This window comes from Pseudorasbora parva, chromosome 2 (assembly GCF_024679245.1).
Source record: "Pseudorasbora parva isolate DD20220531a chromosome 2, ASM2467924v1, whole genome shotgun sequence".
Taxonomy (NCBI): domain Eukaryota; kingdom Metazoa; phylum Chordata; class Actinopteri; order Cypriniformes; family Gobionidae; genus Pseudorasbora; species Pseudorasbora parva.
The window spans coordinates 39,228,127-39,247,010 of NC_090173.1; the positions used below are offsets into that span (position 1 = coordinate 39,228,127).

General features: G+C 36.0%; 1 protein-coding gene across 2 annotated transcripts in view; it reads right to left on the reverse strand.

Moving 5' to 3' along the window:
- smurf1 (SMAD specific E3 ubiquitin protein ligase 1) overlaps positions 1-18,884 on the reverse strand; it is a 73,202-nt gene that overhangs the window by 4,191 nt on the left and 50,127 nt on the right. The window contains exons 3-17 of one of the 2 annotated variants that reach the window (XM_067419905.1): positions 17,602-17,710; positions 17,303-17,436; positions 17,101-17,166; positions 16,617-16,692; positions 15,972-16,210; positions 15,105-15,189; positions 14,062-14,208; positions 13,556-13,757; positions 11,165-11,268; positions 10,759-10,873; positions 8,616-8,794; positions 6,077-6,214; positions 5,612-5,732; positions 3,425-3,626; positions 2,993-3,068 (exon numbers count right to left, since the gene is read on the reverse strand). In XM_067419905.1, the coding sequence (XP_067276006.1) occupies positions 2,993-3,068; positions 3,425-3,626; positions 5,612-5,732; positions 6,077-6,214; positions 8,616-8,794; positions 10,759-10,873; positions 11,165-11,268; positions 13,556-13,757; positions 14,062-14,208; positions 15,105-15,189; positions 15,972-16,210; positions 16,617-16,692; positions 17,101-17,166; positions 17,303-17,436; positions 17,602-17,710 (1,993 nt within the window). Of the gene's footprint in view, positions 1-2,992; positions 3,078-3,424; positions 3,627-5,611; positions 5,733-6,076; positions 6,215-8,615; positions 8,795-10,758; positions 10,874-11,164; positions 11,269-13,555; positions 13,758-14,061; positions 14,209-15,104; positions 15,190-15,971; positions 16,211-16,616; positions 16,693-17,100; positions 17,167-17,302; positions 17,437-17,601; positions 17,711-18,884 lie in introns of both variants that reach the window. The other variant, XM_067419898.1, reaches the window with a different exon arrangement.

The window sequence follows — 18,884 nt, forward strand, 5'->3', positions numbered from 1 at the left end:
AACTACTAGTTCTGCACCCCTACACCTAAACTCACTGCTTCAGATTTATACGTCCTCCAGAAACTTGGTGCATTGTAGGGTGACCAGCCGTCCCACGTAGCGCGTGCGTGCACAGCGTTTGAAGCCAAATTCATGGGTCCCGCAAATTGAGACCGTGTCACGCATAATTAATGCTTGCTCAAAAAAAAGTTGGTCGCTCTATATCTTCTTGCCTCAGGCAGCCAAACCAACATTACTTGACAGTTCAGCACGCTACTGTTGCCACACCCACCCCTCAGTTGAACTGCTGTTGTCAACTTTTTCGTTGTTGTCATGACAGCACACGGACGTGCATATCAGACACAATTGGAACTTTTTAGATGCGCACTTTCCTATTCGAAAAATGAGGCACGGCAATCATCAATTAAAAAGAGAAGGAGTGAGTACAAGAAAGACTCGAAAAATTAATATTTGTGACTGAAAGCTGTTGAGGTGGATACCGAGAGAGCTTTTTGTCACCTTTGCAAAGCGTCTTTCTTAATCGGACATCGAGAGTAAAATATGATGTCAAACGACACTGCAAAAAATACTTTTCTTTCTTAGTAGTTGTCTTGTTTCTTGTCAAAATATCAAAAAATTCTTAAAACAAGTATTTACTAGACAAGCAAAAGTAATTGCTGGGATGGGGAACTTCCATGTTAGTAAAGTCTGCACTGCAAAAAAACAAAAAACAGAATTCTTACTTAGTATTTTTGTCTTGTTTCAAGTCTAAATATCTAAAAATTCTTGCATTAAGAAACATTTACTAGACATGTAAAAAATTATTGTCTTGTTTTGGGAACAAATAACTCAAAACTAAGACAGTTTTTGCCTAAAATAAGACAAATAATCTGCCAATGGGGTAAAAAAAATAATCTTAATTCAAACAGAAAACAAGATTATTTTTTTACAATAATTTTTTACATGTCTATTAAATGTTTCTTAATGCAAGAATTTTTAGATATTTAGACTTGAAACAAGACAAAAATACTAAGTAAGAATGCTTTTTTTTTTTTTTTTTTTTTTTTTTTTTTTTTTTTGCAGTGCAGACTTTACTAACATGGAAGTTGCCCCATCCTTCCTCCCCTTCTCGTTCCATGAATCTCTGGAGTTAACTTTACTTTTAGTTTAACTTTAACTTAACTATTTTTTTTTTTTTTACTGTTCCTGTGGTGTTGAGCAACTACAATTACTGTCAATCCTATAATTTTATATTATAATTTATTTAAAGTGAATAAATTGTAATGAAAAATAAATAAAGTAAAATAGGCTAGCTAAAGTAAATCGTAAGTGGAAGTGGAATCGTAATCTGTCAGTTCATTGAATATTTAAAATATTATGTTAAAAATACACATTGGTTGGCCAATTCATGAGCATACATCAGCATTTACACATGTTTAGGGAAATAGGGCATTATTAATATACCATGTAAGCTGCTATGTGCTAGAAATGGGTAAACCACTATCTGCCCATCTGCCCGTGGGGTGGGCCGCACCGCCGCGCCAGGCAGTGTCCCACATTGTCCCCCCATACTCTTTGTCCCCCCTTGGGCTTATTAGCAGGTGGTCACCCTAGTGCATTGTGGTGCCATTCCAAAAGGGCATAAAATACTTTCAATTTACCTGGACTAGTCCATGCTGGTGAAATAACCTGACTCTAACCATTTTCAGGAGACTGCTAAATATGCATCCTTTAGTGAATACTTGACCCATTAAATCTAGCTTTAAACAGATTTTTCTGTTTAAAAAAAAATCCTAGACTGTCTAGAAATTGTCACTGCTCTTATTGCTGCTTCCATAATCTTTATTGTAAGTTACTTTGGATAATATGTAATTATACATATATAAAATAACAACTGCAATGTTGCAGTATAAAAATATAAAGATAATTGTCTTTTAATGTAGATATTTTAGCATATTTTAAATTATATACTAAGCTTGTATTTCCTTTAACTGAAGTAACTTGACATCTGTTATGTGCAGATTTTAAAGGGAGAGTTCACCCCAAAATAAAAGTGTCATCGTTTACTCGCATGTATGTTGTTCCAAACCTGTATGAATTTCTTCTGTTGAACACAAAAAAATATTTTGAAGAATTTTTGTAACCAAACAATTGATGGATCCCAATGACTTCCACAGTATTTTTTCTTCCACAGTATTTTTTTTACAATATTTCATCCACCAACTGGGGTTCATTCTCACCGTAAAGACTGACTATGGAAAAGTTGGTTAGTTTTAACCAAATTAAACAGTGGAGAAAACCAGTTACATTAACAATAAATAAAATAAATGCTGCTAACGATGTTAAGTGCTTTGTTAAAAGTTGATCACAGGATGTACAGTATTTGCAAATAACAAATAAAACAAAAAGGATTACTGTTTTTGTTTGTTTTATTAAAACAAATCATAGTTATGTTTTGCAGTTTAACAGTATAAACTGTTAAACAAAAAAAGTTGAAATACTGTTATAAAAAAAATACATGTGTATATATATATATATGCATATGTGTGTGTGTGTTTTTGTATTATATATATATATATATATATATATATATATATATATATATATATATATATATATATATATATACTTAAACTTTTAAATATATGTACTTAAACTTTTTTAAATAGTCTTTAAGTATAAATTTTGTTTAGAGGTGTAGGACTGTATTGTAACAATTCAAGTAAGTTAAAAGTAAAAGATTTCATGGTATTATAAGGAAATTTTTGTGTAGAAAAACAGTAATAAAGTGTAAATATAGGATAAGAAATGACCGTTTTTTTACAGTTTAGCTATGTTTTTTTCCTGACAGTATTTTCTGTTTTTAAATAGACTTTTTCCTGGCGTCCCTGCTGCCTGTTTTTTTTATTTTTTTTACAGTGAACGGTAAGTGTGCATTTACATTTTGTGAAACCATAAAAGATCTTCTCAATCTACATTTTTGATTAGTTTGAAGTTTTTAGCTAAATCTTACCATGTATGGGCTTTGGGTAGGTTGTCTGTGTTGGCATCAATTAAATGAATAGTGAAGAGTCTTGGTCCTGCAGAACCTGTAGAACCTTACAAAGATACATTCTAGTTATCACTGATCTCCAAATCATCACATTCAAAAGAAGTGAGCAAACTACTTTAAAAAGACACACTATCAACTCATGTAGCTTCCATATTGTTAAAACTGAATCAGAATATTCAGCTGGATGTAATTTAGGGTTGGACTTGAACCTGTGAAACATGATAGTCTGCATGTACAATTCTCTTTAGTACAATATACACTGATAAATTGTGCATCATAAGAGCTTGGGACAAATGATAAATTCTGGCAAACGAAATTGGGCAGACTAGGACGTTTTGACAAGGACAGTATGTCAGGTATATTGAAAGTGCACATGGCTTATCTATTAGCCACCTTGCAGTGCTTTGAAGCCTTGTAGTGGGACGCGTGTGGAGCCCGTGACGAACTGTAGCAGTCTGCCTCTTCTCTCCTCGTCAAACGACTCAACCGCCTGCCAGAACCACTTCACAATGTTACTGTCAGCCACACAGTGCTTCAGCCGCGTGTTGGCCTTCCAGTCGTTCAGATCGATCTTCCCCAAACCACCGATGATCAGCTACAATGCAGAGAATCAGAAACATTATTTTTGACAGGGGCAGGTCTATATGAGCAATTATTTATTATACGTATTTGCATTTGGGGTCAGTAATATTTTTTTTTTCCTTTCAAAGAAATTACTTTTTATTTAGAAAGGATGGATTAAATTGATCAAAACTGTTTTCAACATTCATAATAAAAACAAGAAAATCAACATCATATTAGGATTTCTGAAGGATCATGTGACACTGAAGAGTGGAGTAATAATGCGGAAAATTCAGCTTTGCCATCGCAGAAATAAATCAATTAATAAAATCATTTTTTGAATTATTCAAATAGAAGAGTTAAAATTGCAATATTATGTCACAATAATACTGTTGTAGCTCTATTTTTGACCCAACAATTGCAGCCTTGTTGAAAAGAGATTTCTTTCAAAAAACAAACTTACTATCCACCAAGACTTTTACAGAAGTGCATGAAATTAAAAAGCAAACATAAAAATGGTAATACTATAAACATTTATTTTTGTCAATGAGTTTTCCAAATAATTAGTCTAATTCGATTTCACCATTCTTAATTGTTACAGGACAAAGGGAACATACAAGACTAGGTTAATTATTTTTTGTCAGCTGCAAATAAATAAATACATTCACAATTATATTAAAGAACCGATTAATCACATCTAAAACAATAGTTTGGGTTTGCAAATAATATGTGCAAATATAATATAATTATTATTCTATAACATCTTGTCTATCATTTTTAAAAATATCTTAGCAAAATTTACTTGTTTAGTGCAGAAAAATAGCAATTTGTAGCGGCAAGATGAAAAGAATGCGTATTTCTCTAATGTTTTCACATGTCCGGTGGCGAAGGTGCAAAAAAGAAAAAAGTGCCATAGTTTTCACTCTCTTAAAGGGTCATGAAACCCTGTTTCAGCAGCAGTCAGTTCTCACCACAGTTTTGAAAAAATGCTATAAAAGGTCGCGGTTTGCAGCGGAGTGCAGGGGGGTGAGGGGAGACTGACAGGTGACAGCACAGCAACAGCCTTTTCTGATTCAAAGTTTTATTTAGCTCTCATTAAAAGTATCAAAGCTTCCCACAAATGCACCCCGCAAATGACCATTACGTTACACGCAATACAATACACACAAGGATTGTAAGCTCACCATAACACAAACACATATATCCTTTGAAAATATAATTCAATGCACAATTTAATGCACAGCCATTCGCAGTTTGTTCTCTGCTTTGAAAATATATGTGAATACGCTGTTGTATAACTTCGATAACTTCTGAGGCTTATTTTGTGGAGTTATATGTGCCGTTTGGTAGGTTAAATAGCCGTGAAGTGTGATTACACTCACAGCGAGGACGAATTGTGTTTGTGTCGTAGTCTCGGGATCTATTGAAGAGAATGCAGGCAACACAGACACTCGTCGGGGAAAAAAAGGTAGGAAAAAAAGTTTTTTTTCCTTTTTTAGGAAAAAAAACTCGTTTTTGATCCATCAATGCATCTCTCACTTATAGTATGCGATCTCAGAAGCACCGCTACGTCAGTCAGAGAAAAATGCCTATCAATGCGTCAATGTCATGAATAATTAAGCGTGTGCTGTGATGAATTAAGCAACGTGTCTTCTTAGAGGACAAAGACACGCAGTTGCGTGAATAATTATGAGACAGCGGTTAGTCATCGCCGTACTATAGTACAAGAAAACATCACAACCTATGACGTTGACATGAAGATGAATTTAAACCAGGAAGTTGAAAATAGAGCAAAAAGGCTTAAAATTAACTAGTTGTTTCCCACATTCAAAACTAACAGATGGTAACATTGTCTTCAATGATGTTCAACACACATACTTCTTCTAAAATCTCAGAAAATTGGGTTTAGGGTTTCATGACCCTTTAACACCACAAAGACAGTTCACCTGTCAAAATAAACCCTGTTACATGTAGAATAAAGGTGTATCAAAGCACATTACCCGCCAGTCATAAAATTACCTCAAGTTCCTTGTTGTCAAAAGGCTTGAGCAGATGCTGTGGTATGAGTTCGTTGAAGCCCTTCTGCAGGGCGAGGAACTGGGCCTCAATGCCTCGCATGAACCTCCAGTTGACATAAAGCCTAACAGAGACACAATCAATAATTAGAAAACTGCAGTGGAAGCTGGAAAACACTGACAGGTAACTGCACAAAACCACAGTTCTCCATTAACAACCTATGATTCATTTCTATTTGGCAATGAAGACATATAAAAATTGACATCCCACTAACATTCTTGATCGGTAGCTTATACATCCAGGGTTCACTCAATCAAACTGACAGTGGAAAAAGCATTGAGGCTCCTAACGCCCCTGCCAAGCCCCTTTAACCACGGTGAATGCTGCCCTCTGCTGGCTGACTGTCTCTGAGGGAGTGATTATGAATCTGCTGTGGCTGGTAGTCCACAAGCTTGCTCCTCTTCATACCTCACATATTCTTTCTTGTTCTCCTCTGTAACTGGTATGTTCTTGCCGTTTGGTTTCAGCTCATGTTGGAGGAATTTGCCAAAAGCATTATGTTCTACGCAGAAGGTGTGGTCCAAAACAGATGTGATGTCATTCTCTCTGAAAAGTACAAGAATAATATAGAGAGTTATTTATATTGTTGCTTACAGTCAACAGGCTACCCATTAACAATCCATAAACATCAAACTGTTAAACCCAAACAATAAACCCAAAATATGCCAGTGCAAGAGAGCTTTTACATTTAAATAGAAAACATTAAAAACTGCACAAAAAGTACTAACATACCGTTTAACGTGTAGACACATTACAGACACAAACTCAATTTATCTACAAAAAACAAATCCTATACTTACTATTCTTGTGCCATTACAGGAATAGGAAATTTTGAAGACTTTATTATTATAAAATTTGGAAAGTCATCATAGCAACAAGTATTATTTAAACTGGTTGTGTAGATATTTGTTCTTTGAAAGCATTTATTTTATTGCTAAATAATAATAATAAGGGGTTGCTTTATATTTGTATTTTAGCATATACAGGGTGAAAAGCAACAGTCCTAACACTGAGCCTTGCGGTACCCCATACTGAACTTGTGATCGGTGTGAAGAGATGTCACACCGATCACAAGTTCAGTATGGGGTACTGCAAGGCTCAGTGTTAGGACAGTTGCTTTTCACCCTATATATGCTACCACTGGGAGATATCATTATTGACGATACTCAGCTCTATATTTCCTCACGCCCTGACAAAACCTACCAATTCACAAGATTAACGGAATGCATAGCTGATATAAAAAATTGGATGAATAGTAATTTTCTGCAACTTAATTCAGATATAACTGAATTTTTAATTATTGGACAGAAAAGCTCCACAAGTAGTAACCTAGAATACTGTCTAACACTTGATGACTGCTCTGTCAAGCCCTTGTCGTCAGTGAGGAACCTGTGTGTGCTCTTTGATACCAATCTTTCATTTGAAAGCCACATTTCTAGCATCCTTAAAACCGCATTCTTCCATCTTAAAAATATATCTAAATTACGGCACATGCTTTCAATGCAAAATGCTGAACAGTTAGTACAAGCGTTCATTAGCTCAAGGCTAGATTATTGTAACGCTCTACTGGGTGGTTGCCCTGCTCGCTTAATAAACAAACTCCAGCTAGTCCAAAATGCAGCAGCTCGAGTTCTTACTAGAACCAGGAAGTATGATCATATTAGTCCAGTTCTGTCAAAACCGCACTGGCTCCCTATTAAACATCGCATACATTTTAAAACCCGTCTCTTCCGAGATACCATGAAATTTTGAATATTCCAATCTAATATGATTCCTGACCTGTAAGGTTGCCAGAATAATACTCTTACACGGTGTGTTAATAGGCCAGAGGAGAACTGGCACCCCGACTGAGTCTGGTTTCTCCCAAGGTTTATTTTTCTCCATCACGCCCTGATGGAGTTTTGGTTCCTTGCCACTGTCGCCTTTGGTTGGGCTTGCTCAGTTGGGGACACTAAAATTATGATTAAAGTTATTCAACTAATTATACAAATAAAATGTACGAATTAGGTTTTATTTAATTCTATAAATTATAATACTGATATGCCAACATTGTCGCTATATGATAAATGAAAATAAGCTGATAACATCACTATTTTCTCCAGTACGACTGTACAGCCAAATCTAATTTTGTTGCAATATTATCCTGTTTGACACTGGAAAGCTGCTTGACACAATCGTGATTGTAAAAGAGCTATATAAATAAAGTTGATTGATTGATTGATTGATTGATTATTTGTGACCCTTGACCACGAAAATAAGTGGTCATAAGTCGCACAGGTATATTTGTGGCAATAGCCAACAATACATTGTATGGGTCAAAATTGTACATTTTTCTTTTATGCCAAAAATCATTAGGATAAGTAAGTCATTTTATATGAAGATATTTTTGTAAATGTCCTACCTTAAATATATCAAAAATGTATTATCATTAGTAATATGCCCTGCTAGGGACTACATTTGGACTTTGAACTTTCTAGGTGATTTTCTCAACAAAAAAAATTCCCACCCTTTGATTCCAGATTTTAAAATGGTTGTATCTTGGTGGAATATTCTCCTATCCAAACAGCTTATTTCTTCAGATTTCATGCGATTTCAATTATTTCAATTTGCTTTCAATTAATATAAATAAATAAATATTATATATATATATATATATATATGTACCCTTTTGACCCTTATGGTTCAGGGTCACATTTAATGTTAATAATGCCATGCCATGCCATGCCATGCAATGTTTATTTTTATTTTAGCCATACATTTGTCACACAAATGTGCGTTTTAAGAATCTTTCAAGTGTAACACACAACAGTGTTGTAGAAAGGTCTGTGATAGATATGTCTGCTCTTTCTAATTAGTCTTAAAAAAATTAATTTTCTTTAAGAAAACTATACTTTTTTATTTCATTCTATTGAAATGTAATCAGGCATTATTTACGACATTCACTCACAGGATCCAAACGAGGCTCTTGTGCAGCTCTGGGTCCACAGTCTCAAGGTCACAAAGCTGGATCGGCTTTCCCAGGAGCTGCTTGTAGAAGGGCAAAGTGAAGCCTCCATTGATGTAGTGCCCATGGAAAACAGCCAGACCCATAATCCGCCCAACAAAGTGAAAGTAAGACAAGTGGTCCTGAAAAATCAGCAGAGGGCGTGACAGGAAAGTTAATGAGATCCTGCAGCAGAGTCAACCTTAAAGCGCACATGACAACCATTAAGTCCAAGCAGCACAGCGTTTGCTAAATGTTTTATAACATACGGATGTACTGGATCTTGTTTAAGAGAGAAATCCTAAGCACAGTGTTTCCCAACATAGACTAATTTGCGGCGGTGCACCACAGAATCAACACTGGCCGCCACATATTGCGTTTCGTCAATTTTATTAAACACTATTTAAAACACACACACACACACACACACACACACACACACACACACACACACACACACACACACACACACACACACACACACACACACACACACACACACACACACACGGTGCGTAGCATTCAATCGTAAGAGAGTTGTGACATGCGTTTATCTCGCGGCAGCTTGCACGGTCACGTGGATCATGGCGCTCTCAATTGTTCTAAACAAACCAGCGCTGGCAATGCATTTTAATGGCTTAAGCGGACAGACCATAGTATAGCATAGTGTGCATTGATTATTATGTCAACCACATTTACAGTATCATTTTATTATAAAGTGATGGAGATGCAACATTGTTAACATTAATGTTATGCTCTTCTTGTATTTAGCCCTGAGGTATTCCTTACTATCATAGTCACATGTGACCGTACAACTATTTTTCAATTAAATAAATGTTCTATATTTTAGTTTACTTTTTAAAGGTCCCATTCTTCGCGTGCTTTCGAAGCTTTGATTATGTTTACAGTGTGCAATATAACATGAGTTCATGTTTCGTGTGTAAAAAAACACAGTATTTTTCACACAATTTACTTATTTGTACAGCGTTTCCTCTGTCCTAAAATGGCCTGATGATTTCCTTGTTCTATGAAGTCCCTCCTTCAGAAACACGTAACGAGTTCTGATTAGGCCAGCTCTTCCCACGCTGTGATTGGACAGCAGCTTAGCACACTTTGCCCGGAAAGGTCCCGCCTCTTACCATAACGGGTAGATATGCGCGCTCAATGTTATTGCAAAAATGTCTATATTGCCTTATCAATTTGAGCCGGAATCAGACCCGGAGAATATCGAAGAGGATCGATTACAACCTGCTCAGGAAAGACTTTTGCTGGATGTTTCAGAATGGTAAGCTGTCTATTCAGTAGTTTAAACTGATCATTACAAACACCAACAATCGATGGTGTCTGAATGAATTACTACACTTTTAACTTATATGCTAATTTTTTCGGATTAGTTTCAATTACCATCTAACGTTAGTTAACAAAGCTAAACAGCGTTGCACTTTGTGTCATGAGTTACATAAACTGTTAAACGGACCAACTAAAATAATAAAATACACTTACCGGTTGTGCACCATAAACAACGCCTTCTCCAGACAAAGAGGGAACTGCGTCATCTTTTAAGAATAATCTTTCTGCGAATCCGGCATTAAACTGATTGAGATTGAGGAAGCAGTCCTCAGCTAAATGTGCTGCACAGTTTCATTGATCTCTACGTACATCGTCCGTGGGAAGGCCAAACAAAGGTGATTTGACTCCGGGATGAAAATAACAGCGTTTCAATGGCATGGCGACAAACACACTACAAAAACAACGCTTCCTATTCTCGACCTGCGAGAGCAAAAGGACAACACCCCCGAATTTGCGCGTTCTTGTGGGCGGAGGGTTTGTCAACAAACGGTTCTAGTGGCGTCATTAAAGCAGGAAGTGCAGGGGTGTAGTCCAAACCGGCCGTTCGCTGTAGGCTTTGAAAGGGAACTTCTGTTAAATAAAATATCTCGCTTGGCATTGAACTTTGAGCTTCATAATTTTACAGGTATTATTTATGCTTTAACAGCAACATTACACACTAACTAAAGTTTGAAAGATGGAATCGCAAAGAATGGGACCTTTAAATTGCATTCGAATCTGTGGGAAACACTGAAGCATAGGTCACCGAATGACTTACAGGGTTAATGGATGAGTCTGGGTTGATCTGTAGTGTGTAGATGTTATCAGTTGAGTACTGAAACAGGCCGTAGTATGGATTCAGCATCTCATGGCAGAGAAGATATAACCACTCCCTGGAATAAGACAGGAATTCAGACACAGAAGTCAGACTGACTTTTTTTTTAGATGATGCTCATATCTGGGTCTTGCTGGCTGCAGTTCAATCTAAACTCTGTGCTCAACAGGGGAACACCTGCGATATCGTGAACATGATACCCTGCATGCTGATAAGCCTGGCTGAGATTCAGCTAAACTGTTGAAATTATAAAGTCAAGTCTGGTGCATGAAAAGAGATGTGGGAATAATGAGGCACAGGGGAAATTAATTAATGAGAACCTTTCATATGGAACAGATTCATATGCTACCTAGCAACACCACCGTAATCCAGCCCCTCCTCTCCTCTAAACTTCACCATCAGCCGCTTCTTCAGGTCTTTGGGTCTCATCTTCATGATCTGTCTATAAGATTCCTATTGCACAGATAGAGCAGCACTTAGAGCAGTGACATTACAACACATTTCATTTCCATAATTTGATGCAAAACATTAAACATTAAGTGAAACATTTAATTTACATAAATAATACATAAGTAAATTAAAGCGATAGTTCACAACTAAATGAAAATTAAGGTCATAATTTATTCACCCTGCTGCGCCAGTTGCATAAACATAGCCATTATGTTAAGACCGTGTCTTAAGATCTAGTATGACCCACTAGCAGGTGGTCAAGGTGCATTCGGACTTACTTTTAGAATCAAATTAGGCCAATTTATGTTTTTATGTAACTGATTTTAAAAAGTTATGAACAGTCTTAAAGAAACCAATTTGATGTCTAATTTGTAAGAGTAGACTTATCAGTTTATCCAACCAGCCTGGTGTTGTTCTATGCTTTATGTTCTTCCTTCTTTTATGGACCACAAAAACTCACTCACACTCATACTCGTCCATATATTAGCAGTGAAGAGCTACCAGCATCAAGCTTTTTAAAAAGATATCACAGAATGTTCCAATGCAACACATGCAATATAATCCAAGTGTTCTGGGTATACCATACAATAGTAAGGGTTGGTCATAACACAAATTTTTATGTATTTTACAAAATTCTTGACCTTGGCTGTCAGTCTTTTCTGCTTGACTGCACATTCATGAGACTCTATTAGTGCCGCAGTTCACTCCCTCTTGCCCAGAAAAAAAACTAGTTGTGAGAAATCAAGATTAACAAAAACACGACATTAAATACAACCCATCTACCTTCTTCTTTCAGTTGAATAGATCCGTTGCATTTGTCATAAGATATCAAGTTCAAATCTGTGAACTGTTATCATGTCATCAGACAAATAGAGTTCCTTTCCAGTGATATTTAACTCGGTAAAGAAATTACTTGGATACTTTTTGGGATTTCTAGGCATTGCATTTCATGTATTGTTTTTGTTGATCTTGATTTCTCACAACTTATGCGTTTTAAACTGGGATGCTAATATGTGCAGTCAAGCAGAAAAGACAAACGGTCAATGTCAAGAATTTAGTTTAATACATTCAAGTCCGGTTGTTTTTCACAAAATCCTATTGTATACCCCGATAACAAATGGAATATATACAGCAAGTGGAACCATTGTCATACTTTTGTGTCTTTTAAAAAAAACACGATTTTGCTTGCTATTCACTTACAGATGAGCACGAGCCGGACATTGTTTTAAATTTAACCTTTAGTTGCCCATAAAAGAAAGAAGGGCACAGAGCATCAAAGCAACTCCAGGGCAAGTAAATTATGATTACTTAAATTTCCTTTTAGGGTGAACCATCCCTTTAAACAATTATAAAATATAAAAAATGTTTAGCCTAAAATTATGTGTACATTAGTTTTTGGCTATTTAAAAAATTATAATAATAAATTCTGATGCAAATTTTAAAAGGTTGTTTTAAAAAAATAAAGTATTTACCGGTACACTACTGTTAAAAAATATGGGGTCTTTTAATCAGCAAAGAAAAACGTATCAAAAAGGAACAGTACAGACATTTATTATGTTACAAAAATGTACCGTATACATGTCAAATCAATGCTGAGTGCTGGTTTAAAAAAAAAAATCTTATACATGCTTAATATATATATATATATATATATATATATATATATATATATATATATATATATATATATATATATATATATATATATATATATATATATATATATATATATATATATATATATATATATATATATATATGTGTGTATATATATATATATATATATATATATATCACATATATATACACATATATATACACATATATATACACACAGTTTCCACAAAAATATTAAGCAGTACAACTAATCAACACTATAAATTACAATCATAAGACACCGAAGACTGGAGTAATGATGTTGAAAATTCTGCTTCATCACAGGACTAAACTACATTTTAAAATATACTAAAATAGAAAAGTTTTATTGTAATATAGTTCGTTTAAATTCTAGTAATATTTAAAATGATGACTGTTTTTACTGTATTTTTGATAATGCAATCTTGGTGATCAGAATAGACTTCTTCTATCAAAAACATCTTACTGACCCCAAACTTTTGAATGTTAGTGTACACTAGGATAAAATTACTAAAGATAATGAAATACTCTCTGAGACCAAAAAGCAAGCAAACCTAATCGTGATGCATATATCATAGTCACTTCCAATGACAAAAACAGCTTCACAGCACATGCTTGCATGACTGCCACTATTCAGGTTTGTGACTGTGAGTACCTCAAAGATCTCCTCACGGGACACTTCTATGCGGCAGTGGCCCGCTTGAGGTTGTTGCAGGGAGAGCTCATGGCGAAGAACTTTAAGTTTCTGGACCAGATCTCTCTCGTAGCGCACCGGTAACTCCCCGTCACCCTCCTCCATACCAACGTCCATCTGTACAGGCAGAGCCTGGCTCGACTCCTTCACCTGAGAGTGCTGACTACTCATCACGTGCAAAACAAACACAAATGTCACATGTGAACCAATACCTCCGCACTTTCATAGCAGTTTGTCAAACCACTGGACCATGTAATTTTCATGCATCATTTGGGTTACACTCCCACTAGGGACGATTAGGAATTAAATGTTAATAAACCCTTATTCGAGCAAGCAATTATCATTACTAGCAAGTTTAATTACACAAGGATGATTTATTCATTGTGGTGAATAATTAACAGGATAATTTAAGAGTTGGGATGAGTAATCAGATGTTATGAGCACAGCCGATGTGAAAGATGTTTTACCTCATGATGTGATGTAACCTGGGGTCGGTGAATTGCGTGGTTCTATTATTGTGGTCGACAAAATAAATTCTTCCTGACACAGTGCTCCTGATCTCCCAGCCAGGCGGCAGAGGGCCCAGCTCCTCACAACTCACGCTGTTCAAATCCCTGAAGGAGCAAGCGCACCCATCACACCTGCTGCTCAGCATAGATAATGGTGACCTAAAACTCTGCCTCTTTACTCTCTTCCTGGGTGGGAAATTAACTTCTTTTTTGTTCACCAGCCACAGCGGCAGGTGAATGTCCTATTTTACCGGCCACTTAGATTTTATATATATATATATATATATATATATATATATATATATATATATATATATATATATATATATATAAAGCATAAAAAAACTAATATTGTGAAATAATATTCAAATTTAAATTAATATATTTTAATATTTTGTGGAAGCCATATTACATTTAATCATTTTTGGATGAGTAAAAAGTTTAAAAACACCTTTGGAATCTTCTATAACATTATAATTAATAAATGTTGAATAAAAATATTATCCATTCAAATAGAGCTAATACCTATTACCCAAATATTTTTTCAAAAGGCTTTACATTCCAAAGCAGACAGACTTGTCTTATTACAGAGATGTTGGCACAACTAAAGATCCAAACAAACAGTTGACAGTATATAAAAACATACGCACGTGTATACGCATGTTGAATATACAAGCATGTTGTTGGCCCATTTGAGAGGTCACACACTACAGTAGGCAAAATAACCTGCAACTGAGCAATAAGCACCTGCAGTTGACTAGCGACTAGCGTGTTGATTTCCCACCTTCCTCATGCTCCTGAAGTCATTATTATGATGACGAGCAAATGATTAAGCTTCCCAATGTCAACAGTAGCAGATATTAAGTGGGATTGCTGATTATTAAGTTAGCTGATTGTGGAGATTAAAGAGCTACGATTAGAGCAATATCACAATAGAAGTGAGGAGCAATCAAACAGAAACAATCGTTATTTCAGCAAAGGCGGGTGGTAATTAAACCTACCGGGGTATTCTGGGATCATGCCAGGTGCTCACGCCAGTCTGTGTGTGCAGAAAATAGACTTGGCCCTGCACAGTGGTCCTTTGCTCTGTATTCGAAAAGAGAAGAGATGCATGTCAAGAGTGAATGAGTAACTGCTAACTCAAGGCTAACTCAACAGGTTTATACGTAACCTAAATGAGCGCCAGGGCTATTGCAACAGGACGCTGGGCATCCAGTTCTCAGACTGCACACAGCTAGTGTGGCATGTCTAGTCCGAGATTTAATTACATTGGCGCCATCCACTGTCACGGCAGAGGACTCGACCACAACACCAGCAGGGTCGGGCATGGTTACACTCCAATGAGAGGCTTTACCACAGCCAATCCACCTGTATAATGCGGGCCGCTGTAGCCACACAGCTCAGCTAAAGCAGCAGTGCCACATAGAATAGACTTCTTTTAGAGCTCAGTCTCTCCAGTTCACTGCACTTCAGTAGCCTTTACCCAGACCGCTAAGCTGTATTAGTCTCAGTGGAGTCCAACAGTACTGAGAGGAAGAGATCTGGTACATGCACTGGGAAGTGCAAAACTACATACATTTATTTAAATATTTACTTTAATATAAATCTTTTATTGCAAAACTATCACAGTCCATAAAAAAAAGAACGGAGTTGCAGATTGTACATAATGATAGGAAAACCAATTTGAAGTGTACTGAAGTAGGTGAATGTGCTACAAAAGCAGTGCCTCGATACCAGTGGTGTTTTAAAGCAGCCACACTAAAATGAAAAAGCTTTAACAATTCAATCAAAAAAAAATCAAAAAAAAAATCTAAGTAAACTTCACTAAACTGACCACACTGTCCCATTGCTAATGTGCACACACTTACCATAGCCCTCAGGGAGGTCGGGGGACTGGTGTCCGTGTGGTCGGTTTTGGGGTGTGTGCGCGTGCCCTCTGGAATCTTGGTTTCTGATCCGTTGTGCTTGGAGTCGTTGCTCTTGATTGGGTGACTCAAGTGCACGGCAGTTTCCTCCGCCAGCGGCCCCTGTGGGATCTGTGTATGGCATGGGCTCCTCCATGAAGCAGCTGAGAGGCCGTCCGGGCCCCGAATCCTCAAAAACTGGCCTGAAACATACAAATCAGAAAAAACATGGCTTCATCAGCACACAGACACACAAACATTAAGGACAAACATAAATGTTTTACAAACATAAAACGGCTCTAGAGCCTAACTAACACAATTAAGCCATACACATTCAAATTTTAAAATGTAATAACTTTCATGTAACATTTTTTAAATGACTTTTCAGCTGATTTAACACAGGCCACATAGGTGTGAATAAAAAAGTTCCACCCTATATTCATTTTCTAGACAAGGCCAAGTATTGATGATAAAAACAGTGATGAACTGTGAGAATAATTGGTCTCTAGGAAGCTAAAATCAAGGCAGGTCAAAGCTCATCAAGGCCAGGTAGCAAGTACGTTCCAGCACATTTTTTTTTTTGCATTTTCAGGACAGAAGACGACTCACCCTTCATTCTCTACCAGTCCTCTACAGTCAACCACAGGCCCTCCACTGCCAATTCTGTCTCTGGTTTGCAGGCTCACTACAAAAATGAAGAAAACGGTTAAAGAAAAGCGGTCACATTGAAGCACTTCATTTAGCAGAAAATACAGATTTAGCCATACATTTTAGTTTGTGAATTTATATTTAATTTTACACAGTGGTCCCAAAGAATTTGGAACTTTAAACCACATAAAAAAGGACGGATTAAATAAAAAATATCAAACTAAGTGGCATCTGCAAAGAAATAATGCTAGTGCTTTTTCAGACCTACATTTTTATAAGGCAAATGCCATCTTAAATGTTTTTACTTTCTTTAAAATGAACACTTGGTTTGATATTTTGTTATTTAGTGCAAATGCATCCATTTAAAAGGGTTGCTAAATAAATGTCTGGGCCATTGTACCTGAAAAATTCTGTACAAGTTTGACATGCACTATTCAATACATACCAACGATTTGTCCACGGACAGCATCACTGTCAGATGGGTTCAACTTGCACAAGTCTAAGCGCTGGTCTGATGGTGAGATGGATAAGATGTAATCAAACTTGATGCATGAGGTAATCATACTTTTAAAGACTGCAGATAAACGGTTAACAGCTGTGATAAGGCACAAAGATATTACGGCTGGTTATAAAAGTATAACACTCACAGCCTGTGTCTTTTAGTCTGCTGATGGCATTGGACAGGAGCCGCACACAGCCTAAGAAACCCGCCCCCTGCTTCTTATGGATCTTCTTATGGTTCCACACACTAATGGTGATGGAATCTGTCTTCCCGATATACCTGTGGAAAAGCTCTATTTAGCAAGTTCCTCTAGTAAACTTCTGTTTCAAATCACTAACTAATATTGCCTCCATTATTTTAAAGATTAACTAAATGACCAAAACTGCACAACATTATAAATACCACTAAAAACATTAAAGTAATTAAGTAAGGCAATTTGCTCACAGGTCGTAATGCTGATTCCACTTGGGGTCCAATGTGCTTTTGACTGTGTCTGTAGAGTGGCATTGACCCGAGCCATCCACCACCACTTTGGCAAAAGGATCAGGCAACCCTGCAGAGGAACAACAGCATGGCAGGAATACAAATAAACAACGGAGGACAAACTCAGCCGTCACACGCTGTCCTCTGAATAAACGGGTACAATCTGGAAAGCAAAGCAGCTTCCGCAATGAAAGCTACAAGAATTTAAATAGACTGCAAATATTTAGATTTATTTTCCAGAGCCCCAGACCGAAAAAAATGACCATGGAGCTATTGATTTTCAGTACAGACTTTCAATCTCCATAAGAGATGTGGAAAAATGAAAATCAATGTGCCCCTAAAATCAGCTCAAAATATAAAATATGTTTGATTGGATGTATTTATGGTCTGCAGCACAAAAAATAAAAAAATTAAAAAATAAAAATAAAAGTGTAAAGTAAAGGTGCCCATCATACACTATTATTTTCTCTAAAAATCTGTCAACTCTGACTGCCAATATCTGTAAACTGACTCTTGGCAACTAGCAGTTGACTGCAGATCTAGCAGTTAACTAGCAGTTGACTATCAGTTGACTGCAGATCAGGGCAAATTTTGGTCAAAAGTCATATAGTGTATTCCACAGGGTATATACAGCAATCCTTAAGTTAAATTTACTACTTTTTAATACCTTTTTTACTACCTTCAGAATATTTTTTAAAACCATCACAACACTGAATTGCAAGTGTTAATCAGCCACCTTTCTATTATTTAAACCGATTTTGACATATATAACACACAAAAAAGAATAGATTTAGAATCGACACCAGGAGGAAATCTGTTATAAGTTATCATTCAGACAGTAAAATACATCTCAACATTCACAATGGTTGGTTAAGGAGAAGCATTACTGCATACACATTTGATTTCAATTAATAATTGGTAATTCAGCAATTCAATTATTTAGTGTTTTTTTTCCAACAACAAAACCTGAGCCAAATATTACATTTCTATAACTGTGATAAGTTGTTGAATTTAACAAAACCCTAAAAACTAGTGATTAATCACAATTAATCGCAATAAAAAAAGAAAAGTTTTTGTACGTTTTTAATATATTTTTAATATAATAATTTCACAATCAAATTAATGTAGAAACAACATAAAGACAGTATATTTTAAATACTTGTTTAAATGGCATCTTTTTATGAATTAATTTAAGTAAACTTAAAACAATGCTAACATAAACCCATAATACATGTCATGTTTAC